This window comes from Centropristis striata, chromosome 1 (genome assembly GCF_030273125.1).
Source record: "Centropristis striata isolate RG_2023a ecotype Rhode Island chromosome 1, C.striata_1.0, whole genome shotgun sequence".
NCBI lineage: Eukaryota > Metazoa > Chordata > Actinopteri > Perciformes > Serranidae > Centropristis > Centropristis striata.
This window is the reverse complement of record NC_081517.1, coordinates 19,536,780-19,562,769: the sequence shown is the minus strand read 5'-3', so window position 1 is coordinate 19,562,769 and position 25,990 is coordinate 19,536,780. Positions and strand designations below refer to the sequence as shown.

The following is a 25,990-nucleotide window of genomic DNA, read 5'->3' as shown; positions in this document are numbered from 1 at the left end:
ATTGATTTTTAAAAAGCCTGACCTGCCGATTCTGGCCAATACCGATTTTTTTTATAACTCACAGCATACACATTCAATACTTATTTTATTGAAAAACAATAACACAGCAGTATTTTCTTTAACACATAAAGGAAATCACAATGTCTGAGGTAGTTAACAAAATATTGAACTTAAAATAAATACTTTCAGACCTTTGCGGAGGCAGATAAGATCGCTAGATAAGATAGGTTTGACGTAAAAGAATCGGCTGATCGCCGATCCCGCAAAATTAAGGAAACCGGTGCCGATCGATTGGCCGGCCAATTAATACCTGCAGTGCAGTACTTACCTACTGGTAAGTACTGCACATTTATAGCTACGCTGTGCTCATAACATTACCTATGTCTACAACCTTGATTCCAAAAGAGCTGTGACGCAGATTATTGCATTCTGTTTCTTTTCCCCACATTTTTCTCCATCTTCTTTGGAAAAAAAAATGGTGTAAAATGTTCCTTTAGTCTTGAGATAAAGAATCTATCAAAGCAGCTGTTTACAGGGAATAAAAGGACACAGCACAGGCTGTGCTCAAAACACATACTGCATTGTTTAACATAAAGCACACATAAGCCAGTGCTCAATGGTCTTTTTACTGAAATGGGACACAGAGGGAGGGCCGACTGGGTTTGTCTAGGAGATGAGCAGAAACGGATTCCAGCTCAGTTTATGGCAACCCTGGAACTGAAGTAGAATTTGTTGTAGCTTTGAAAAACATCTGTTGAGTTAGAGTAGACTGCAACCCCTGTGTCAATATGTGTGCGTGTGTGTGTGTGTGTGTGTGTGTGTATATATATACAATTCTTGGCATGGCCCAGTGTGAATTTGTATTATGTGTTTAGCTTCTCTGCTGATGTCAGATGGGACTTTGATCCAACTTCTGTTTAAGTTTACTTGTTACTGGTGTGTGTGTGTGTGTGTGTGTGTGTGTGTGTGTGTGTACTGAGGGGAGAGACTTGCTGAGCTACGAGTTTATGTGGTGTCCTCTAATTGCCCTGGAAGAAAACAGTGCTGTCTAGCAAGAAAGGAATTGTTCAAAAGTGTGTGTGTGTGTGTGTGTGTGTGTGTGTGTGTGTGTGTGTGTGTGGACATAATTTTTTTTACCTGGCATTAGCAATGCACTCCAGTGTCGCCTCGCTGCCTGCCACCACCGTTGTGTCTTTAGGTCCAATCACAATCGCCGGAGCCACAAGCTCTGATTCAGGATCTGTGACAGAGAGAGAAAATATGAGAGGCCGTTTAAGCCATAACTCACACACAGAGGCATAATCTCAAACATAAAGTCTCCCATTTATACTTCGATACACTTTGACACATGTGCACATTCACACTCTTGTACACACAATGATACTTTACACACACACACACACACACACACACACACACACACACATATATACATCTATATACACACCATGCCAGTGTCCTTTGTTTCATTTGATCTAACGCTGGGCAGTCACTGTATTGTAATTCATTAACATCAAATCAGCCTAAACACAAATTTTATCATTGGCTAGGATTTTTTAACGATCTATCTGCTGCACAATCAGATTCATATTTGGCTCGTCAGACATGTTGGTTGGTTCTTCCAGCATCTGATTTCTGTAATGGCTGCTGTCAAAAGATATATTATAAACTGTGGTGAATCACTGGTTTTTACTTGAAGTGGCTAACTGTGGTCTTCACCAAGGATATGCTAAAACTTAACTTTGCTGCAAAGGAGATGAACTAAATTGTCTATATCTTACAGACATGTTGTCATATTTCTTATTTTCCATTCAAATAGAACTGTGGAAAGGAGCACTGCCTGTCTTTCTATTCTGATATTTAAGCATGTGTCTGTCTTGTTTAAAGTCTTCCTCTAGACACATCTTAAAGTATGTAAAAATACTTGGCATGGTTTTCCACACACAAAATGTTTTTAAAAACTCTGAAAAGGGATTGTAAGCACATCTACTCTGTAGATGGAAATTTTTTGGGGATCGGAGAGATTCAGCCCTAATATGTTTGAGCCTCCAGAATCATTAAAAGAGTCCGTTGTGCACAAAAATCGTCGACTAGCAGACAAAGCATTTTTAGCATATGTTTTGATTGTTGGCTTGTAACTGGCAGTGGGTGACATAGTTGTGAAACATACCATTATATCTGCTACGATGTTACAGTGTGTTTTTATTCTCTGTACTGACAAATCCGCTCTGCTCTGTGTTTGGAGTTTCAGGTTTGTCTTACATCTTTTGATTGGCTATCGAAGTGCATAATCATCTCCCCCTTCAGTAGACGAATATAAAACAAGTCCGTATAGTGAAGACATTTTAGGGGACATAAACATAAACTACACGCTTGCCCATGAAGTTGGAATAATTCTGTTTTCAGACACAGTCCTCTGTTAATTGTGGTTTCGTTTTCATTGTGATTTTTTTGGAAGAGACTGATTAATACAGTTTTGAGAATAATAAATCACTTTGTCGCAATAATTTCATAGACAGAGGTAAAAAATATTTTATTCCAACCTCATGGGCGACCGTGTATATTGAAATTGTCGAGACATAACCACGCAATTACTAAAATGAACACCCACACAAATATGCTTAATGCAAATATACATAGGAATAGAATAGAAGGATAGCATGGAAATGAGTGAAAAAAGTGGGAGACTGTTATAGAATTTGATAGAATGACAGTACAGAAGAGAGGATAATAGTGAGTAAAAGACAGTGTATAAGAGAGGATGACACTATACATGATTGAATGTCAGAGTCTGACTGAAACAAAAGAGAGTCTCAACTCTTCTAAACTGCTATTTCCTCTTATCCCAGACATATTTTCACACACACACACACACACGATAATTCTCTCTTATAAACAATATCACCCTTTGCCAAACACGCCACTGTTCTGTCTGAAACACATTACCATACAGGCTGTAATGATGTATTGGAGACAGTATGATGGTGTGTGTGAGTTACAATGATAGTGTTTAGAGAAGAGTACAGTGGTGTGAGTATGTGAAGAATGATTTATGGCCTAAAAGGTGCGCAGGAGAGTATGGTTGTGTGTGTGCAAGATTATGATTGTCTGTGTGTGTGTGTGTGTGTGTGTGTGTGTGTGTGTGTGTGTGTTTGTGTGTGAGTATGATTTATAGCGGGGATGGCCTCTCATAAGAAAAGGACACTCTAGGATTGTTATCAATTTCAAATGTGTAACATCTGCTCAGCAAAATAGTATAAAACAGTAGAATGGGCCAACAGGAGAAAAAATGGTGAGCAATGTTTCACAGAATGTGTGAAGCTTATGTATGGAGGCCGATTTCCACCCGTTGAAGATGAAAACTCAGCCATGTGATTAAAAATACATCATGTAAGTCATAGCTTAAATCTCTTTCAAGATATTGACTGAGTACTGCAAAAAAAGACTTACTATCACAAAAAATTGACTTACTTATCTTGAAAAAATGATTTAGTGTCTCAAAATACTAAGTTTGTTTCACGAAATGCTGATATTTTTTTTTACAAAAAAAACCCCAAAAATATATTTTGCAGGTACAAACTAAGAATGTCTTCTTTATTTTAAAAAAAAAATCGTAATTTTGAGATACTAAGTTGTAATTTTGAGTCATGATTTTGTGATATTAATTCATAATTTTATGATAAAAAGTAATTATTATGAGATACTAAGTTGTTATTTTGAGATACTAAGTCACTATTTGAGAAGGTTTCTCATTATAATGACTTATATGATCTTTTTTTTTCTTCCATGATTATGGCTATATGTGTGCATATGTATGAACATCATTGGGTTTCCCATGGATACATTGTAGAAACCGATGAATAAAGGAGGAGTGGGGACTACAAATTAATAGGCTTGGTCTGATGAGGGGGGTCGGGGTGTAAGGAAGGGGGTATGGAGGGAAGGCAGGGGGAGGCGAAGAGCAGCTTTGATCTCCCCTTTGAAGGGAAGGAGGAAAAGGTGGTAATTAACTCGGTGCTCTTTATTCCTCCTTCTCATTCTCTCTCTCTCTCTTCTCTTTCCTTTTTCAAATCGGAGAGATGGAGCTGAAAAGTCGTATCCCACTGTCATATGGAATGAGACATGCGGGAACATGACGACAGGCAAATGTGCACATGCACACGCACACACACACACACACACACACACACACACACACACACACACACACACACACACACCAAAAACTCTACTGTCTTGACACCAACACTCACTGACGCTCTAACTCAGAGTAGAGGTTGAGTCATTAATGAGGAAGATAAGTGAAGTGACACAAAAAAGAGAGATGGGAAGTAATAGTGGAGGTCTCTATCACTCTCAATTTCTCCTGGTTTCTCCACGACACACACACACACACACACACACACACACACGCATGCACACAGTGTATATACACACAAAAAACATTTTGTGTCTTTAATTTCACAGTGCAGAGCGCAACATCTTGTACGATGTGAGTTACAATTTGAAAGGTCTGGCGTCAAAGAGGTACGAGTGGAGAGTGGGCGGAAGACGGAAAGAGACAGAGGGATGGTGGACAGGCAGCGGTACACGTAGAGAGAACAAGAAGAGAGCGTCCATTAGCTGTCCACTGTGGGAAGCAGAGGTCAGGCAAGGAGTAGCAGCCATCAGTGGAGGCTTAATGGCAGCAGCGACCGCCAGTAATGAGCAGAGAAGGATGTGAACCCAACCTGTTAGCTTGGGCTGTGAGTCTGAGGGGAGCCGGCAGACAAATCAGGACAGCAGGAACACTGGTATGACATGGGAGAACAAGGAGGGGGAAGGAAAGGGCTCAGAGGAGAGAGATAGAGTGTATATGTAGATGGGAGACTGTGCAGATGGTCTTCTTCTTCCTGGAGTGACAGACATGATGGTAGAAGGAGAGGGGAAAGCAAAATGCCATATGGTTGTGTGATCTACACTCTTCTTTTCTCTCTGTCAGCGTGTCTAACATCCTCTTTCTCTGGGGAAATCTCTATCAATTCATCTCGTCTGCATCTCTCGTTCGCTGCTGCCTATCTTACCGCCTTTATTCGGCTATCATCCTCATCTATTCCTTTTTGTTGTTTAAACAGGGATTATTAAGTTAATCTTCCTCAACTTAAACAAGAATAAATATTCAAAATGACAGACAGTGTTATTATTAAAACGTGTGTGTGCATGTGTGTGTAAGCTGTGGCAGCTACAAAGCTCCCTGTAAAGAATTTACAAAGAGAGCCCAGAAGTTTAATCTAACTCTATTGGATTCCTCATTTAGCAAATGAGAAACACCATGTGGCAGAGAGAGGCAGAGTAGGAATGATGGAGGGGAGAAGGGCAGCGGGAAAAAATGCAGGGAGGGTTGTAGTACAACGAAGCAATATCAGAACAACAACTTGGGGCTGAAAAGCTTCATTAAAGAGAGAGGGATGATAAAAAAAAATAGGAGAGCTGTTAAAGCAGTTAAGAAATAAATCAAAATAAATGAGGATAAGGGGGGAAGTGTGCATTCTATGTGTTGTGGGTAGAATTTAACACCAGAGAGGCAGCGACGCATTGCAACGTTACAATGCTCTCGTCAGTGCAATCATTGCTGATTGACAGTTAAGTGTTGCTGAGGTGACACAGCTGTGTGTGAGTGTGTGTGTGTGTGTGTGTGTGTGTGTGTGTGTGTGTGTGTGTGTGGTATTCAGAAGGAAGCAGAAAAATCCTCAAATTAAATCAAGGGAATGATAAAAAAAAACAGGGCTGGTTAAAAGGATTGGTACAGCTTTAGGGCAGGAAAGAGATAGAGATGGATAAAAAGAGAGCGAGAGATAAACGGAGACAGAGAAAGAGAGAGAGAGAGAGAGAGAAAGAGATGAAAGGCTATTCCATCCACAGATTAAAATGTAATCCCTCTACGAATGGATTCTCTCAGATTACAGCTTGTTCTCCTATTAAATCTGTCAGTCACTCCACATGTCCTATTGTGTCAGTGAGTCGGTCGGCGTATGTGTTCTGTGTGTGTGTGTGTGTGTGTGTGTGTGTGATCTTTCTATGACTGGAGATCTGTGTGTTTTAAGCCTTTCAAACAAATATCTGCGGAGACCTAGAGAGCAGAGGGACTGGCTGAGGGGTGAGCACACACACACACACACGCACACGCACACACACACAGAAATCTACACAGGAGGAGGCTGGAGTTAGCTGACTGTGTATTAATAGAGTTGTCAGATATGTGTCTGCAGGGTTCACAGCCAACTAACACATATCACACTGAGGCTGCACACTCAACACATACACACACACACACAGAAAGAGTTTGAGAGAAAGAAAAAGATGGCGAGATATTTAGAGAAAGCACAGAAAAGGAAAGAAAGTTGGAAATCAGGGACACTGGGAATGAGAGGTTAAAGGAAAGCTTTATTTTAAAGAGTTTAAAGAGTTTTTTGGAGGGTATACAAAAATAAATGGAGAGGAGAAGGTGATCATTTGCTGATCTCTCTTAAGAATATGGCATGTGTGTGAGAGTGGGGTGAGTGTTTGTGTGTCACTGCACTCATTAATGCTGCATGCTGACAGTTAAGTGTCATCGTCAGACTACACTTCCCTTAGAATGCCAATATAAAAAACCACAAGCCAAGGCATGCCACGCACACACACACACACACACACACACACACACACACACACACATGCACGCACACATATATGAAACCGCACCACACCAAGAGTAGAAGATCCAAGCCCCAAGGGGAGACAGACACAGACAATGGGAAGCAGTAAGAGCGAGAAAGATGCCCGATTTTAAATATTCATCTCTCCCTTCAGCTGCCAAACCATCTATCTATCTCTGTCATCGGGCCACATGTGACGGAGAGAGGGAGATGGAAAGACGGGGAAGGAAAGAAAGAAAGAGAGGCAGCAGTAATGGAGAGGCAGGGCACGAGGTAAACTCTTGGGAGTACTCAATGATTATTTGATTAATTTCCAGTATTATATTAGTTGCGGTTTTTGGGCTGCTTGACAAAACCCGCAATGACATAATGAGGTAACATTTCATCATCACAATGCTGGAATAAGGGCATGTGCAATTGCTTCATGCCTGCAAAGTTTTTTAGAACAGTGAGTAAAAACTGAAATAAATTTTCTCTCCCTCCATTAATTCTGAAACTCATCAACACATGATCGAGGCTTCTGGGAATAATTCTTCCACAAAAATGTAACTCACTCAATCATTGGCACATGGTTCCCAAAAAGGAGAAAAAAAAGCAGTATGTCAATATTTCACAAATAATAATAACAGTATGTCCCCATGAGGAAATGTTATAGAAATGCTCAGGAACTCTGAGTTCTCTGTGACTCAGTGTTTACTTATCAGCCGAGATAAACACTCTTATGGCATTTTTAAGAGCTGAGGACGAGGCTGAGTGTGTGTTTGCAGCTAGAGAGAAAGACTGGAAACCTGGTGTGTTTTTGAGCCAAACTCAGTGGTGCTGTAGGGAAAATGAGTTAGCATGTCTGATGAAGCAAAAAGAAGCGAAGCCTGCGAGTTAGTTCAGGCAGTTACCTTGAGTGTGCCACCCCACTAACGTGGCATACCCTCCTAACTGCAAATTCATATACACACACTGGTGCTCTGCTCACTCTGCCTCACCTGAAACCCATGCTGACACCAGTACTGCTGCTGCCTTTCATACAGCATCTCAAAAGCCCCACCTGCACTCCAGCATCCACCTGTAGTAACACTGAAACATTACCTAGGTTGGAAGGTATTAACGTAACTTTCGGCTGCCTGTTGTGCTACTAGAGGTGTGAATCAGCAGAGGCCCCACGATACGATTTTTTTATTCCAATACTTAAGTCACGATAAGATATTATTGCTATTTTAAGCATTTTGCGATATGGCGAGTATTGTGATACAGTATATTGTGATTTAACTGTTTAACTGCATTCTGTGTCCAGAAAATGAAATTCAATCAAGAATGTTTTTGTCAAATGAGAGAAAATTCTCAGTCTATTCATCTCACTTCAGTCTTTTTATTTCTCCACAATGAGAGTCAAACCCACAGACTGACCAACAAAGTATTCAGTCAAACTGAACTCAACTGGTATCAAACATGTATGGACGACAACAAATTTTCCTCAACTTTAAGCTTCACTGTTCCGTACAGCTTCGATACGGCTGTGTGTGTGAAATAACGTGGCGACGAAGTCACATACCTGGGTGTCTTTAACGTCTAGCTAAAACCATCGTAAGTTTGCAGTGTTATTTCAACAACTTCTCGACACGATATCCTGACACACATGGTGCCTATAGATTCCTTAGATCTTTTTGTTTTATATGATACCTGTATCTCCGGTATATTTCTAAAAGTGAGCCCGCTACGGCCTCCGGAAGACAGAGACGGCAAAAAATACTGATGGCACGCTGGCCGCGGGAACACTTAATAATGATACTTGGCAGCCATGAATCTGAATCAATTAGAGCTGCAACAATTGTTCGATTAATCGAACAATAATCGATTCTTAAATTGATCGTCAACTATTTTGATAATCGAATAATAAGTCGAAGACAATAAGTCCAAATTCTGTGATTTCAGCTTCTTCAATGTGAATATTTCTGGTTTCTTTGTTCCTTTATGACAATAAACTGAATCTCTCTTTGGTTTGAGGACAAAACCAGAGATTTGAGGACGTCATCTTGTGGTTTAGGAAACACTGATTGATATTTTTTAACATTGTATTGGTCAAACAACTAATCAATTAATCGCTGAAATAATCGACAGATTCATCGATAATGAAAATAATCGTTAGTTGCAGCCCTAGAATGAATATTGACACGCAAAACATCACAATACTATGCTGTATCGCTTTTCTCTCCCACGTCTACGCGCTACGATACACCATAATACAATTTTAAAGCATCACGACACAGGCTGAACATACAGTTCATCAAACTTTATTTATTTATTTATTTAATGTTGTGCTGAGCTTTGAGTTTCCTTGTGGGGAGTGATGAGGTCAGAACCCAGACGCCAAACATCAACACTCACCTAATAATCTATTCCAAATGAGTTGGCTGACTGAATTTAAATTAAACAATGTCAAGCCTCAGGTTTTGTTTAATGAAGTCCCTGTCCAGTGATGCTATAATTTAAAGGGAAAACAAAATACCTTGGCTGGCCTTGCTGATGATCCTAACAGGCTAAAAACAACTGACACACAACCAAAGCTTTCCTTGTAGAACTTTCCAAGGCCTTGCTCAAACCAAGAGAAGCTGTATACTATGTTGTCAAAAATAATGATTTTTTTGAAACCTATCGATTCTGCTCTCTCCAACAGCGAGTTGACACACACATGGCTGCAGTGGCCCACAAAGCTCTGCCTCCCCTCAGTTACTCTCAGTGCTGTCTTCTCGCCTTTCATCTTATTCATTCCAGGTGAAAATAATAATTTGCAGGTTTTGTTGTGGTGTTAACTCAAAAGCTGGCAAGTACAGAGCTCCTGTGATTAGATTTTAGTTGACAAGGAAAACCACAGGAGTGCTGTTTAAAAATACTTTGCATTTGTGGCAAATGAGCAAGGAAAGGCAAAGAACACAAGCAAGTGATGGTACAGAGCAATGATACTGAAAAGTGCTTATACAACAAATTTAGCAAAGCGCCTGAAGGACTGACACACAACCTCTACAAAGACTATCAAGAGATTAGTAAGCCTTGTTACATTTATTTTTGCATCCACTAGTGTTCTGATGACGACTGGCCGACTCTTTTTCTCTTTTTCTTTTGTCATATAAAACTAGAAGATCTAAGGAATTGATTGGCCCCCCATCATATCAGGATATCTTGTCAGGAAGGGGGCTTAATAACCCTCCAACATTGAGCTAAAACCATGCAGTCTTTCCAATGCAGTACAAATGTATTACTTACGCCTACTGTATTCGAATATTTCTGCATGCTGTGGACTCTAAACACTCTTGGATTTGCATGAGTTGGGTATGACTGGAAAGCTGAGACTCATTCATATGTCCCCATGATGTGAGTCCCCATAGTAGCATTTCACTGCACTGAGACTATTTCCTGAAACCTCACCTCACTGTATAAAGTGACCTCTAGGATAATCACAGCCTCATGAAACTTTACAACCATGAACTAGAGACCTGGAGCATTCAGAAGAAGAATGTCTGTCCTAGGTTTATTGACAATAAGGGGGTTTCTCAGAGGTCTACAGAACAGAGGTGCTTTCTATCCAATCGACAAAAAAATGAAATTCTTGCTTGAAAATCTCTTGAAATCTGGTTTTGATACCAAATCACAACTTGGATTTTTCTGTGCTGTTTCTCAAGGTCTTAGTGTCTCAAACTTGTAGTTTTGGGGAATTGTGCGCATTTTTAGCAATTCTAAAATACTCAAAATGATACAATTTAGTACCAAATCTGCATAAAAATCAATCCCCAAATTTCTGGAACAACTTATGATGCATTGAGTATGGGAATGGCAACCATAAACTCCCATCATAATAGGCCCTTATACACTCTTAAGTGTAATAACTTAATTAATTCATTGAAATTTTATAACATAAAAACAATAATAAGACTTGATCAACTTGACACACAGTGCGGATCTGAAATTGATCTTCTATTTTCAGATGACCTACACCACTTCTATGTGGCATCTACTGTTGACCTGCTATTTCCCCCTAAGAATCCCCTGTTCAGAATATTAAGGGCTATATAACATCGAATGAGTAGATGCAGGCCTACAGCAGGTTGACCCTGAGGTTAGAGGTGTCTCACTGTAGGTTTATCTTACGAGCCAAGAGCCAGAAGCTGTAAAACTACATACGTGGAAAATCTCTTTCAGCATGTGACCACCACTGCTGCCAATGTGACCTGCAGCAAAGCATTTAGCTTAGCGACCCTTAGCTCTGACCTTCTGGGGAGAGGGAAGGGTCACAACAATATTTGTCTCTGTTTAGATAGAAAGAGTGAAAGAAGCAGCCAAAAAGAAAGAGCAGGGAAGATAATGTAAATATAAATGGGTTCTTTACCTGTTGACCCGCGGTTCTTCTTGCCAACTGTCCATCAGCCAAAGAGAATGAGATGAAAAGAATTGGGGGTTGGGGGGGGGGTAGGAAGTTGGTGGGGAGAGAAAAAAACAGCAGAGATATCATTTAGATTTCAAGTGTTTCCTCGGGGTGCAGCAAAAAGACACATTTGGCAAATACACATTTAAAAAAAGCTAAAGAAAATACAGGCTTTCACAAATCAGCAGCTCTAAGGCGTCTCAGACTTGAGTAGGCACACAGGAAAAGGAGACTCCTTCTCTGAGAGGAAGGAAAAAACAAATACAGAAAGAGAGACAGAGAGCAAGATATGGATGAGAGGGAGGAAGAGGCAGGGAGGAACAGAGAGCGGCATGTTATCATGGAGTCCAGAGGAAGACAAGCTGTTTGCAGCCCATCCATCAACTGCCAGCTACCAAATTTTGTCCCTCTCATTCATTCTTTTCTTCTTCCCCTCTATCTCCCCTCTCTGTCTTTCTCCCTGTATTTGTCATGAGTCTGGAAGTAGCAAGACTGTAGGCTGCGAGAAAATGATGGCATTGACATTCTACTGGCAGAAAATCTACATTCACTATTCATCTATCAATACGCTACCCCTACACATTCCCATTCAGCCACTCAGCCACTCACTCAACTCTTGAATACTGTGTGTGTTTGTGTGTATGTGTGTTTTAAACTGAGCGTGTGTTTGTGTGTGGTGAAAAACGTGCGTCAAGGCCTTAATTTAGATTCTGACGTATCACATCAGCATCAGCACAAAGTTGGTTGAGCCTATGCGATGAACACACACACACACACACACACACACACACACACACACACACACACACACACACAAAGGACAAGTGATGAAGAGTGAGCAAGCAAGCTGACGAGGAAGAAAAAGCAGCTATAAAAAGCTGAGGGATCACACACTTACAAGTGCTCAAAGTTGGCATAAAAGGTAAGATTCATAGTTTGTTCTTCCTTGCTCGTTTTTTGGATTCTTTTTTTTCCAATTTTATCTTTATTTGGACGGAAATATATAATTACCTAACTGTTGATTTAAGTAGCTGCTAATTCTGGCACGACTGTTTTGCGAGCTGCTTGATCCAAATACTGAAAGTCCAGATTTAAAATCATAGACTGTATAAAAGAAGTGGATGTGGCTACCATAACATAACGACCCATGTTGCCATCTTGGGCTCCACGGTCGTGTAGTGGTTAGCACTCTCGCCTCACAGCAAGAGGGTCGCCGGTTCCACTCTGGCCTGTGGCTCTTCTGTGTGGAGTTTGCATGTTCTCCCCATGTCAGCTTGGGTTCTCACCGGGTACTCCGGTTTCCTCCCAAAAACATGCACTTAGGTTTAATTGGAGACTCTAAATTGCCCGTAGAGTGTGATTGTCTGTCTCTATGTGTCAGCCCTGTGATAGTCTGGCAACCTGTCCAGGGTGTACCCGCCTCTCGCCCAATTTCAGCTGGGATCAGCTCCAGCCCCCTGCGACCTGAGTGCGGATAAACGGTTAAAGATAATGAATAAATGAATGTTGCCATCTTAGATTTTTGGAGCCAGAGGTGGCCAAATTTGGATGAAAGGGTGGAGCTTGGGAGGAGCTGACTGTGAAACGCTAAGTTACCAGTTAACACAAGCACTAGTTATCTTGGTTTGCAAGGTGCATCTGCAATTAAAAAAAATAAAAATAAAATAACAGCTGAATCCTAAGAGTTTCTTTTAGTACAACCAAAAATCGAAAAAGGCATTTTAAGGCTATCAAATAATTAACTTTCATGAAGTGAAAACACACTGTGAAAGGGTAAAAGTTCCAAGAAACATGGACAATACACAAAAGCATGTCCACAGCTGTTTCAATGTACACAGTGCAATGGATATGTATTGCTTCACCTCTATACGGCTTGACTGGCAGCCATGTACTAAAGCATACTCTGCTACATCATGCTGTATTGAAGAAGACTTAAAACTAGAAATTGAGAACATAAACTCATTAGGAACATCGTTACTGCGGTAATAAATCAAATGAATAGTTTGGCCATTTTCTCATAGGCTTCTATACAATCAAACTTCTTTTTGCAACCAGTGGAGTCCCAAGCCCTTCTGCATTGGTTTCACTTCTTTTATACAGTCTGTGTTAAAGACTATAAAGTTTATAATCGTAAGTTATTGATATGACATGAATGAAAGTTTAACTGTGAAAAAGTGACTCCTGAAATTGATGTAAAGACATCGACTAGAGAGAAGACGGGCTTGGTTCAGGGCCAAAAAACTTGGCTCAGGTGATGCTGATGAATGAGGACTGAAGGCATAATACTGTTTCTCCAAAAAATCAAGGCATGCTGTTTTGTTGAGGTACAAAATTATACAAAATTAAGTATTGTAACTACATGATTAAAAACAACAACACTGTGCAGCAGTCTTCCTCAGACTCAAACATATATTTATATATATATATTTATATATGTTTAGGATAAAATCACATTGAGTTTTTATCAATGTGTTTTTATAAAACACAAGAGTACAAAAAAGCACTGCCCAAACTTATTGCAGACACACCTAAACGCAGCCGTTTAACGAGAGCACAGTTTGTACTGTTATGCAGCAGTATTGGTAAGTCTATTATTTTCTAGTCCAAAAGAGGGTCAGCACACACTCGCACACAAATGCCCACTGACACACAAACAGAGACACGCAGGCTTTGGTCTGGGGGGCATACAATTCTGCGTGTGTATTCAAATGATGTGTCATACTGAGTCATCTTCAGTTTCAAACGGGAACAGAGAAACAATGGGGACATCAGGGGACAACAGCAAGAGCCTGAGCTAGCCTGTGTGTGTGTGTGTGTGTGTTAGGTCACAACACAACAAAGCATCTGACGTTCATAGAGCTGAATCCACTAAGCATATTTTCCAGTAACTTTCACTTCCCCATTGTTTAAAATGCTTCGGATCATTTGTCGTCTTAATCAATTTGTTTATTGATGTGCATTTCACCGCTGTAGGCCAGTGATGCTTTCCTGATCCGACAATTAGCCTTGTACTCACATAAAACAGGCCACTTCTAAGTATCGTGGTTGATATTAATGGGATGTGTTTAAAATACAGTTTAACGTGATGTGAAAATGTTAGCGTGTGCCTAAGTGTGTCTCGGCCTTGAGTATGATTTGTATTCATGAATTCACTATTGTATATTCAGCTGCCTGGAGGACCTACAAACAAACAGGTCACCATGTCCTCTGTGTGTTCCTGCCACCCAGTGTGTGTGTGTGTGTGTGTGTGTGTGTGTGTGTGTGTGTGTGTGTGGGGGGGGGGGGGGGGGGGGGGGGGGGGGGGGTGTTGTGTCTGCTATTCAATACAGCAATCCTGTGTGCTGTAGCTGTCCTTTTCATGTGTGTAAAGGCTGATGTTGTTATGTTGTTATGTGTGTCATGTCTCAGTGTGTTACCTTCCCAGCTGACCTGTGCAGGTGCTGACTTTGCCGCAGCACCCCCAAACCCTCCGTGACTCACCCCTCCTCTCGACACACAAACATCCCCGCCGGGCCTTCCTTCCTTTCCATCTACATACAACCAGACACCCCTTTGCCCTTTGTGACAATCTATTCTCCCGCTCAGCCTCATTTCGTTCTCCCCATCCACCCACATCCGCATCCACTGTCACACTTCCCCGAGCGAAAGGATACTTTTTTAGCAACACATTTGGGTCTTTTCTTTCTCTCTTTCTCGACTGTTTTAAAACCCTGAGTTCAACCTCAAAACCCTTACCATTCCAATTTACCCTGTCAATCTCAGTCTCCCTTCACTCTGTTCCCGTTTCTTGCACTAAAACCCACCCACACACACACACACACACACACACACACACAGACACTTGCACACACCTATTTGAAATTCATATCAATGGCTATACAAATGCAATACTCCAATTTCCAATCCTGACACATTCAAAGAGAGAAACACAAGGACACATGGACTCCAAATATGCACACACAGTTGTGTCCGGTAAAATAATAAGCTGGCTGGAGTGTTGACCTCAGACCTCGCAGAAATTCCTGACGGACCAAGATGATAAATTTCGTAGTCCGTATGCTTCCTCTTCTTATACCCAGTAGTCTGTCTCACGGTTTAAATCTGACCAGAATTGAGGAGAATTATCATTTATACACAGCATATAAACAGCATTGAGCAGGTTTACACATTAAATCTTAGTTTTTACACAATCCTACACTCCCCTGAATGCTCTCGGATTCTCCTTCCCTTCCATAAATGTGGACTCCGGGAAGGTTACATCTTTCTGCTGTCTGCCCGTCTGTACCAAAACACTGGCACCAGTTGACCTTTCCAATTTACCATGTCAATCATGCCCCCACACACACATACACACACAGTTAGTATAGACAGCCCGGTCTCCCATACACATACAGGTAAAAGTTGGTGTCAATCATCCTTGTATGGAATCCCAAATGTCACCGGGTTCTGACATTCTCTTTGCTCACTGTCTGAAAGAAAAAAGGTTAGCTTATCCATGCCTTTCTTCCTCCTCTACCTTTTTCTACAGATAATTTGTTCTCCCCTCTCTTCTCTTCAGACTTTTTGGTTTATTTGCGCCCAAACAGATGCCTCCACTCAAATGCACACTTGAGATAATAAAAAAACAACCCACCAATCCCTTGTTAAACATTACCTCTTATCACCTCAAGAGTCGAACAAAGAGCACAGAAATGAGACGGAGAATAAAAATGTGGCATTGGAATTGATAAACAAACAAACATCCAGCCTTAAAAGGAAACAACACAAGTACAAGGGAAATGTGGGGAAAAGAGACACGAGTGCCATGTTTCATTACATGGCACTCTCAATGGGAAATAGATGTAAATGTTCAATTCACACTGTGAGCCTAATGATGGCATGAAAAAAGAGATATCATTTCCAATTCAAAAGAAGAGTGCTGCTTCCGCAAGTTTGCGCCTCTGATATGAGACAGAGAATTTATGGGAAGCCTCTGATCTCGCTGAAATATTAAAAGGCAAGAGAGTGGAAGTGAGGGATGAAAGACACGAGAAAGACAAGGGAAAGTTTGAGCCAAAAGGTGGAGCTTTCAAAGGCAGTGATTGGTGCTGCTGTGTGCCCACCACCTCGGGGTAAAATGCCAGATGGAGAAGGGACCAGGAGAGACAAGAAAAGGGAGATGCATCATTACTAAATCAGGTTGTTTCCCACTTTGTTCTCTTTTATCCAGTATGCTGCAGGGTTCTCCCCTATCTTAAACTCCTTCTTCACTGTCTTCCCTTCTTTGTCTTTATCTCTCTTCCTCTATACTATCACTTCTCTCTGTCCCACAGACTTGAAGAACTGTGTCTAAGAGACCCTCAGCATAAGTAAATAAGCCTCATACATAAGAGGATACTGAATTTTAAGTGCCTCCTTTAGAAACAAGTGGTATTCCAGTTAAGCATTCACAGCTCCCTGTGTAGCTTCTGCTTTTGACACAGTCCATTCATTTAGCACATGGCAGCGAGTGGAGGGACGAGGCCTGGAGGAACGTGACGGATCAATGGAGGGTGACATGTCCTGGCATTTCCTTGGGCACTTCCTTAGGACACTCACTCACAAACTCACAGTCTTCGGAGCAGAATAAAAATGTGAATACTGTACAAGGAATTTATTGATCGCCTTTGGGAAACTCCCTTGAAGAAAACCATACCGAAGCCAATAGGTTTAACTCATTTATCTATTATTTTTCAGTTAAGGCCCCTTTGCACTTCGCAATATCTTTGATCGTCTGTCAAAATCTGTACACCTACATCACACTCTGAGACGCTTTATCTCACAGCTGATTCTCGGACCAACATTTATAACCAACTAATCAAAACTATGTCTACTGAATTAGCATGTGACCATCTGGTCAAACTGTGATTATCTGTTCAAATTTAAGGATCAATCTGCACACCGTTGATAAATCCAAATTGTTTCTCTTTAAGCCTGTAATGAATGCTATTAGTACCACTGGAAACCTGTGCCTTGGTGTTTGTGTGGAAGGGGGGCATAAAACAGACATCTCTTGTCTTCCTCTTTTCCCCGGCCTTGATATGATTCACAACCAGCTAATTATAAAGCCAGAGCTTGTTCATTATTTTACTACATTTTAAAAATACGTGCAACTGTATGTGGACATGTATCCATATTGAGGAGTACGGGGGCACCCTTCTTTAAGTATGCTGATAAAAGACTCACAACTATGGTATTAACCCATTAAAGCCGGGAAAGCGGATACGTCGTTTAGTAGTATTTGTAGTTTTTTTTCACCTATTTTCAGTCTCTTGGCCAATGAAATGCATCAGAATACATGCGGGAGTATCGCAATGCAACATGGGACTTTTCCTGAACTTTGAAATCATCACCAAAAAAAGACACAAAATTACCAAAAAGACACAGAATTACCCAAAAAAGACACAAAATTATTTTAAAAAAGACACAAAATTACCAAAAAAAGACACAGAATGACCAAAAAAGACACAAAATTACCAAAAAAAGACACAAAATTACCAAAAAAGACACACAATTATCAAAAAAGACATAGAATTACCAAAAAAAGACATACAATTACTAAAAAAACTTCAGGTTTTAGGGGCTTATTTTAAAACCGGCCAAAGGTTTTACAGCCATTTTTTCCAGGCGTTTTAGGCCTAAATGGGTTAAAAGGGATGATAAATAGAAAAACTGTCACATTAACATATAATTATTATTATTGTTTTTTATTTTCCTTTCCAAAAAAACACAGCATTTTCTCTCCAAATGGAAATTGATATAATTTTAATATTTTTTCTATTACTCTTCTTTCTTTCTGTCCCCAACTTGCACCTGCGTGCAAGTTGGGGACATGTCTGTGCACAGATTGCACAGTCTATCTAACACAGATTTACTTGAATCAATTTTCACACTTTGGCATGCAATTAACTTGTGAGATTGCTGTTATCACACAGTGTCTTCAGTCAATAGAATTATTTAGACTGAGAACAGACTTTTACATTATTGGAACATGACAAACACATATCGTCTGTTTTCACCAATATGCAGTTTTGTTTTAGTCTTTGCAGCCAGAATGATGCACTTATTGAATGAGGGAATACAGAGGACAACACATGGGGTGGTAGGTAGGCTTGGATGGCAGTCGGATCACTGGCTAAATCATGCGAGAGCAAAAATTGGTATTTTATCCTGCAATTCAGAGCGAAAACGGTAAGAAGCATAGTAAAAACACAACACATTTGGATGAGACGACTTTGAAACAGATTGAGTCCAACTGGGTCTGAACAGCTGTCATGGCCAAATCATTTTTAGAATCTGATCAGCATTTGCAATGTGTGTCCAAGCAATTAGTCCATAATATGTCAGAAAATAGTGCAAAATGTCCATCAGAATTCCTCCCAGGCGACCCCTTCAAATTGCCTTTTTTTTTTTCCAGACCAACAGTCCAAAACCCCCAAATAGCCAATTTACAATGATATAGAGCGGAAAAATCCACACATTTGAGTGGCTCACACTAATTCAATGTCCAAACATAGGAAACAGAAACAAATCAGCCAATCATTTGTTAATTATCACTCAAAGCATCCTGTAGTATCTCATCTGCAAATGTTTTCTGTTTACCTGAATGTGATGCTCATCTCATTCAGGTGTACTTCTTAATTCTTCCTTTTTACACTAATAGCCTGCAAACAAACCCATATTTAATTATGCTGTGTGTTAGCCTCCTGCTGCAACAAAGAAAAGCTCATTCTTGCAATCACTTCCACACTGATTCACTCTGTGTCCGTATGTCGAAGGCACATGTGTGTGTGCCCGTATCTTTATGTCTGTGTATATATGTAAAGCGATCGCTCATGTGGGCAAGAACAGTTAGGGTCTGTGGCTGATTAATGGCATAATTGATTAAGTGGCTCAGAGACTGATTGGTTGAGCCTGGCTATAACAGATTCATTAGAACAGTGATAGATCAGTGAGTTCTGGCTGCAGCTGTTCTGCCTGACTCCGGACAGCACGGCCTGGTAATGGACATCATCCGTCTGTCTGTGGATCACAATATGTCCGCTTGCACACACACTGCTGTATGTGTGTGCGTGGTATACGCGGAGGCAACACACTTCTCTCTTCTTCAATCACTCCGAACAACCAGACGGGGGAGAAGGGAGTTGCGGGGAGGTAAGTAGGAAGAAGGAGGAGAAGGGCGGAAACTATTTTTGGATTAAAGGCCCTGTTGATCTATTCCTGTTTTCAGCATCCCCTCTCAATCTTCAACTTTTACACTCTGCTTCTCTTTCTTCCTTCTCATCCATCTCTCTCGTCCTCAAAGCTTTCCCAATTTTGCACTCGCTCACGGCTCGACTCCTTTTCTTTGACTTTCTCTGGTACCCGATCCCTCTCTGTCCTCATCTTTTCTCTGCTCGGCCTCACTCCCCCCTTCTCTCTCTTTCTTTATCTCTTCTTCTTACACTAATTCTTTGCGAGTACTTTGTTTTGCCCCGAAACCCTGATAAAAACATTGCCAAGCGAACACACTGATAGCACAGGGGACAAGAGGACAAACACACACAGTCATACATAAGTCTGTGTGTGTGTGTGTGTGTGTGTGTGTGTGTGTGTGTGTGTGTGTGAATTTGTAAATGGGTGTGAAACGTAGCGGTGTTTTAGTGAGGCTTTAACAAATGAAGACAGAGCAGTGAAATGCACCACCCACACAGTCTTTCAGGCCATGGTGTCAGTTCAATAGCTCATGAACAAATGGGAAATACGTGTGCTTGTGTATAACTCTGGATTTAAGTGTTTGTATACGTGAATGTGTGCGTTTATTGGTGTGAGAATGTGAAACTATACAGGCTCAATAAATCTCAATATGCAAACAAAACTTATTTTCAGCAAGTCAGCTTCAAAGCTGAACTTAATTCTTGACCTTGGCCTTGTGACATGGATTAAAAGCACCAGGAAACCTAAAAATAGTTTCATCAACTGCTGTTTCCAAGGTCAGGAATGAACTGTCAAGCTCAATCGATGACTGTATGTTTTCGTTTGTATAGTCTGTATTATGTATATAGCCATATAATGACTTTGTGTTGATAAAGATGATGTATTATCACCATTGTTGCATCATTCTGTTGCACCTCCGATTTCAAATAAGTCAGAAATAAATAGACAACTAGGCAATTCTATTTCTTCTCAAACATTATTAGTTATGTAATTAATTTAATCTGATGAAAATTTTAGTAAGGTTAGTTAATCCACATATTGTCAAAACGAGAAAATGAGAAAATCTGTGACTTCTGCATCTGTGTCTGTCTCTTTGAAATTTTTTAAATTTGTGTCCCTAACCCCCTGATTGTGTGTGATACATTAAATTAGGACAGATGGCACACATTTTATCTATCTGTGTTATTGTATCTATTCTAACTAATAAGCTGGAGTGGTTACTTTTGACTGATGACTAATTAAAACAGAAACAGAAGACAATGATATGAAGAAACAAATCATCAAATTATTGACATGAAAAAAAAAGAATGATAGAATGATGCACCTGTGAGATATGATAAAAAGCACCTCTGGGCTCTGCATGGACTGGCAGGTTGGTAGGATTACATGGAGACAGAAGGAGCTAGTCTTGAGCTTAGTGGACAACCTGCTCTACCTCCTGAGCCACAGTCGTAACTCAACACTTTCTCTGTTGAATTTCCATAAAATGTACAATAGAAATGCAGTACAATTACAGAAATTGTATCCATATCGCTCTCCCCTTCACACACACACACACACACACACACACACACACAACACAACATACACTTAGACAAGCCACCTCATCTCTCTCTTTGCCGTTGAAAATATTTCCCCTCCCTCAGCACCTCATCATCTCTCCTCCTATTTACCCATCCTTTATCTTCCTTCTGTTCCATCAATCCAATCTTTCCTTTCCCGCCCGGCCCCATCATTCATCAGCTCTGTTTTTCCCCTCAATCTCTCTTTTTCTCTTCCACTTCTATTGCTTCAAATTAACATCTGCTGACTGGCCTGCTACTCCAATAACCTGTTACACCCAGCAGGAAGCTCTGACACACAGAGACAATCAGTGTGGTCGCATGCGCAATAATATTTCATTTATATTCGGGATACTCGGAAAACTGTTTATGAAAACCCCTGAATATAGCCAGTATGTGCTGATACAAGCTGGCATATGAACAGTGTATCCCGTTGGGTTCCTCAGTTTGGAGTCATGAAGCTCGAGCATTTTCACATGGTGATGAGTATCAAAATAAAGCACCACTACTAAACACAGTGGGGACACTATAAAACGTCTGTCTCCGTGTACACGGCGTCCAACATTAGACCAGAGCTGGAATAAAGCTCCTATTCAGAATATTGCTGTCCGTGCACACTCCCTGACTGACACACACACAGCCTTGGGTTGCAGGGTGTACAGCGATGTGGCGATAAGGAACAGCCGTGTGACTGACAGGATCATTAAAAACACGAGCACCGCGCTACTTATCTGCGCACTTGACACCTCATTCAGCATCCCGTGTGTGTTTTGTGTGTGCTCGTGCATTTCATCCCTTAAAAGGCAGCTGAGATGGTATCCCTCCCCAAGTATTTGCCTGGAGAAAAGCAGATGTCGGTGTAACCTCAAATCAACTATGTTTTCGCCTAGCATCAATATAATTTAAATTGGTGAGTTATGTAAAAATGTACAGTTGTCATGATGGGAGATATTAGCTATTGAACCTAAATCTGCTTTTTGTGCCAAAAGTATTTATTTTTGCAGTAAAGTTGAGGATTTTAACATGGGGGTCAATGAAGATTGACTGGTTATTGGACCCCAGAGGTTGTGGCTTGGTTAAACCTTGATGAAACCAAGGATGGACTTGATGACAAGATTTTTAATCGATATGATAGGCCCCAGTGGAGTAATTAAAGGGTGAGCAGAGTGCAGCGGCACCGCCACGCCGGGCTAGGATCATACTAGGATCATACCATTATGTGAAAGAAGGAAGGGGGGCAGACGCTCCAAAGACACTCAGTGTAGTGGAACTGGCCAGGTACAAAGGGTGGATTCAAATACTAAACAACATGAAATAATTAATCTTTCATTATGAAAAATGCTGGACATTGGTGACATTGTTGAAGATTTTGCTCAACCCACGGCTCGTAGGACGCCATTCAAATCATCATCACACATGTTATGCATTAGTTGTTAGTATGCAAACAGTTATTAGTAGTATTAGTATGCATTATTTCTCTTATATCACTCTGAGCGATGTAAACTACCACCTTCATTGATGTTTTCATTAAAGAATTTTAGTTACCCTTAATGTGTATTGTACTAAATCAGTCAATAATCCTGCAACTTGCGAACAAAAATACTTCCCAGACACGAAGAACATCCCTAATCAGCAACAAGAGAAAAGTCCCATCAGGAAAAAAAAGAAAAGAAAGAAACAACCCGGCGTGTTGTTGATGCTCCGAGGTGAGGCAAGAATACCCTCCAGGGTTGGTGGACAGTACACCTCTAAAACGTCCCGAATTTTAAACAGGGGACCTTGGTTACACGTCTGTCGGCCCTGAGGTGTGCTGCCTCCCCTCTGAAACAACTGAAGCAGGAGGAGAGGGTAAAAAAGAAAGCCTTTTAGCTGGACAGAGCCATAGGATCTTAATCAGATCTGAATGTAGGCACTGGAGACACAAATTACTGCCAGGTGCAAATGTGACAAGGTTAAATAATATCTGGATATAATCTGCATAAAGGATGCGTTTTAAAGCCGGGTGGAAAGGGGGTCATGATGTCCTGAATATTCTCTATTCTTTCAAAACAAAAAATGGAGCAGTGACACACCTAGAAAAGTACTACTGGGACAATTTGATAATGTTGACTCAAACAATGCTTCCACACAGTATAGATGAAGATTCATAAATCAGTGCCCTGACTATAACTGGTGCCTTGAGGTAAACAATGTTGGAAGAAACCAGTGTTAACATTCAAACTTTCAGAGCGACTTTCTACTGCTATTCTCTGGCCTCTTTACCTTCACAGCCTCTGCTCACTCATTGATTCTTAGAAACTTGTCCCATCTAGTGTCTCTGACTTTTAGTCTGTTTCCTCTCCCGCTGGACACCTCTCTCACTACCTGCCTTTCCGTTGCCTTCTTTTTTAGTCTATTGACTTTTCTATTCGTCGATGGGAAAGGATTTGAAGACAGTTTAAGTGGGTGTACTACTGCAAAATGCTCTGTCAAAGCCTTATGCATGGGCATCCATCTTAATCTGTTTCATCATGCTGTAAAACATGCTTTCAATTAAATCCATAACTTGGTGGAACAAGTAGAGCGTACACACATAGCCACACACAGTTCGCTTGTCATACTGACACAGTCCATGAGTCAGTTTCCTGTCCATCCTTCCATCACTCCATCTCTCCGTCTGTACACTGGGGTTTTAATTATAGAACCACAGAGGAGCCTCATTACACTGAGAGAGAAAGAGAGAGAAGGGACTGAGAGAGACAGAGGAAACAGACAGAGAGGGGGGACGGGGATCAACAAAGACGAGTCTGATCCCTTTGCAACTGAAATATTGAATATAATAATTCCAGACAACCAGTTGTAGCAGGAATTAATCAAAGCACTGATTCATTAGTCAAGCCTCTTTATCAAAACCACTGAGTATTAGTGCCTATTTGTATGATCGTGTGTGTGTGTGTGTGTGTGTGTGTGTGTGTGTGTGTGTGTGTGTGTGTGTGTGTGTGTGTGTGTGTGTGTGCGCCACATCTGTACACTTTAAATGAGCAGATTTTCAATACATTATTGTAGTCCTCACACAAGATTAGATCTTTCAAATGAACCTGCTCTTCATAGATATGAGTGCGCTAGACTGACTCCAGCATGCTGGTGATCATTCCTCAAGGTTTACATGCAATTAAATGCATCAGTGATTCTGTTAAGTGACCTTCAGCGTGGTTATCTACACAACTAGCCTTTGGACAGCTTGAATGCAGGATTCCTATGTGAGTTCTACTTCAGGATCAAATTGACTGTGCAGGATTTAGGGTGCAGAAATGGATTATGAGATTCATAAGTATGTTTTCATTAGTGTTTAATCACCTGAAACTAAGAAACATTGTGTTTTCGTTAGCTTAGAATGAGCCCTCCATATCTACAGAGGGAGTGAGTCATCTTCCATTGCACCACTGTGTTTCTAGTGGAGATGTTAATTATTAACCATTTAACTGTTAACTGTAACAACAAGAATTTAAAGAAAAAAAGAAACTACAACTCGCAGGGGTGAGACATGCAACTACACATGCCTCTTATTGGTTTAGCTTATTGGAGAGCCTCAACTTGGTAGTGCTAAGTACTAAGTGGAATTTTAAGCTTTTTTCCTGTTAAGTTCATGGCATTCATGCTGACAGCACTCATAACTTATGTCTTGTGAGAGGCATTTGTCACAGAACCTATTTAGTTATGTGACAAATGCCACTGTATCAATAAGGACTGGCGAGTTAAAACACATGTTCTCTAGCACACAGTATGCCCGGCAGACACACAGCTGACAACCTTGCAACTAAACTACTTGATACGATTGAGACTTGGGGATGTGGCTGCATGTGTCCACGGCAACACAAGCAACATTGTAGCTGTGCAACTGTTGTAAGTCCTCAGCTGTCTGTGGAAAATATGTCCAAGCCATAACTCTCCCAGACTGCTTGTCTGTAAATGATTAATGATTAATGATTAGTTAATCAGGGTTGGCTATCAGTCAAAAAACAAAAAAAAACACATGAAGCTAATTTAACATTTCTAATTAATATTGAAGCCCAGAAATCAAACAATGGTCTTTAACATTTTTACTAGGGCTGGGACTTTAACGCGTTAATTAAGATTAATTAATTACACAAAAATGAATTCGTTAAAAATATTGACGCATTTTAATCGCACTTATTTTTGCACCGCGGAACGTTTCTCACTGGATGAGTTTCAGGCGGACCGATTATACTAGAGCACCAACTAGCGTTCATGAGTTCAGACAACAACAAACCACAGTGAACATGAACAAAGAAGCTGATGAGACTCTTTGGTTGGCCCCGTGGATGATGGGAATTAATTAGATTAATTGTTTTAATCAAGTCCCGGCCCTAGTTTTTACCTTAAAGTGAAGCCCACCACTGGTTTTCCTACACGCTTGAAAAGGGAGGGCGGGTCAGTTGGTTGCAATTTGCAACCTCACCACTAGATGCCACTAAATCCTACAAACTGGTCCTCTCCTTTCCTAATATCGAATTCAGAATTTCTTGGCAAGGGAATCGTCTTAAATATAGTCTATGTTATCTTACTGTCTTTTATTTGAGAAGGCTGTTACCTAAATTCTTCATTTTGCATGCAAACAGTATAATTTTTAAATAGTACCGCACATGCTTGCTGTAATACAAATAAAACCTCTAATAAATGAAGTTTTTAATCCATTTCACTCCAGCTACACCTGACAAAAAGATTCATTTCCTTAACAGTAAACATGATGCTTTTTCTGCACATCTAGCCATGCAATCACAGATGGTCACAAAATGAAGGCTGCTGTGCAAGAAATTTGCAGTTATTTGGCAAGTAAACCTGAACACACTTCAGCGTCTGAAGCCCATGTGGTGTTTTCGTTTGTCTCCAAACTCTATTTTTCAAAGAAATCGCTTTCTGCTGAAAACTGCTGTATCTGGCCGCCTTAAGCCAACAGCATGCACAAATAACAGGACCAAAAATAAGTTTCAGTGCTTGTTGAAGGCTGCTTGTTGCTTCTACTGCGACTCTTCTCCAGAGTCAGAGTGTAGATATGACAGCTGGAGTACCGAACGGAGCGAGTAATGTTTATCTAATCAAAACAGACGACAGGTAAGGATCCAAAC

At 40.7% G+C, this 25,990-nt stretch overlaps 1 protein-coding gene across 1 annotated transcript in view; it reads right to left on the bottom strand.

Moving 5' to 3' along the window:
• The window catches only part of LOC131972160 (protein sidekick-1-like), a 115,897-nt gene that overhangs the window by 39,112 nt on the left and 50,795 nt on the right, over positions 1–25,990 (bottom strand). The window contains exons 5-6 of the mRNA XM_059333943.1: positions 11,053–11,079; positions 1,138–1,240 (exon numbers count right to left, since the gene is read on the bottom strand). Of these exons, the coding sequence (XP_059189926.1) occupies positions 1,138–1,240; positions 11,053–11,079 (130 nt within the window). The remainder of the gene's footprint in view (positions 1–1,137; positions 1,241–11,052; positions 11,080–25,990) is intronic.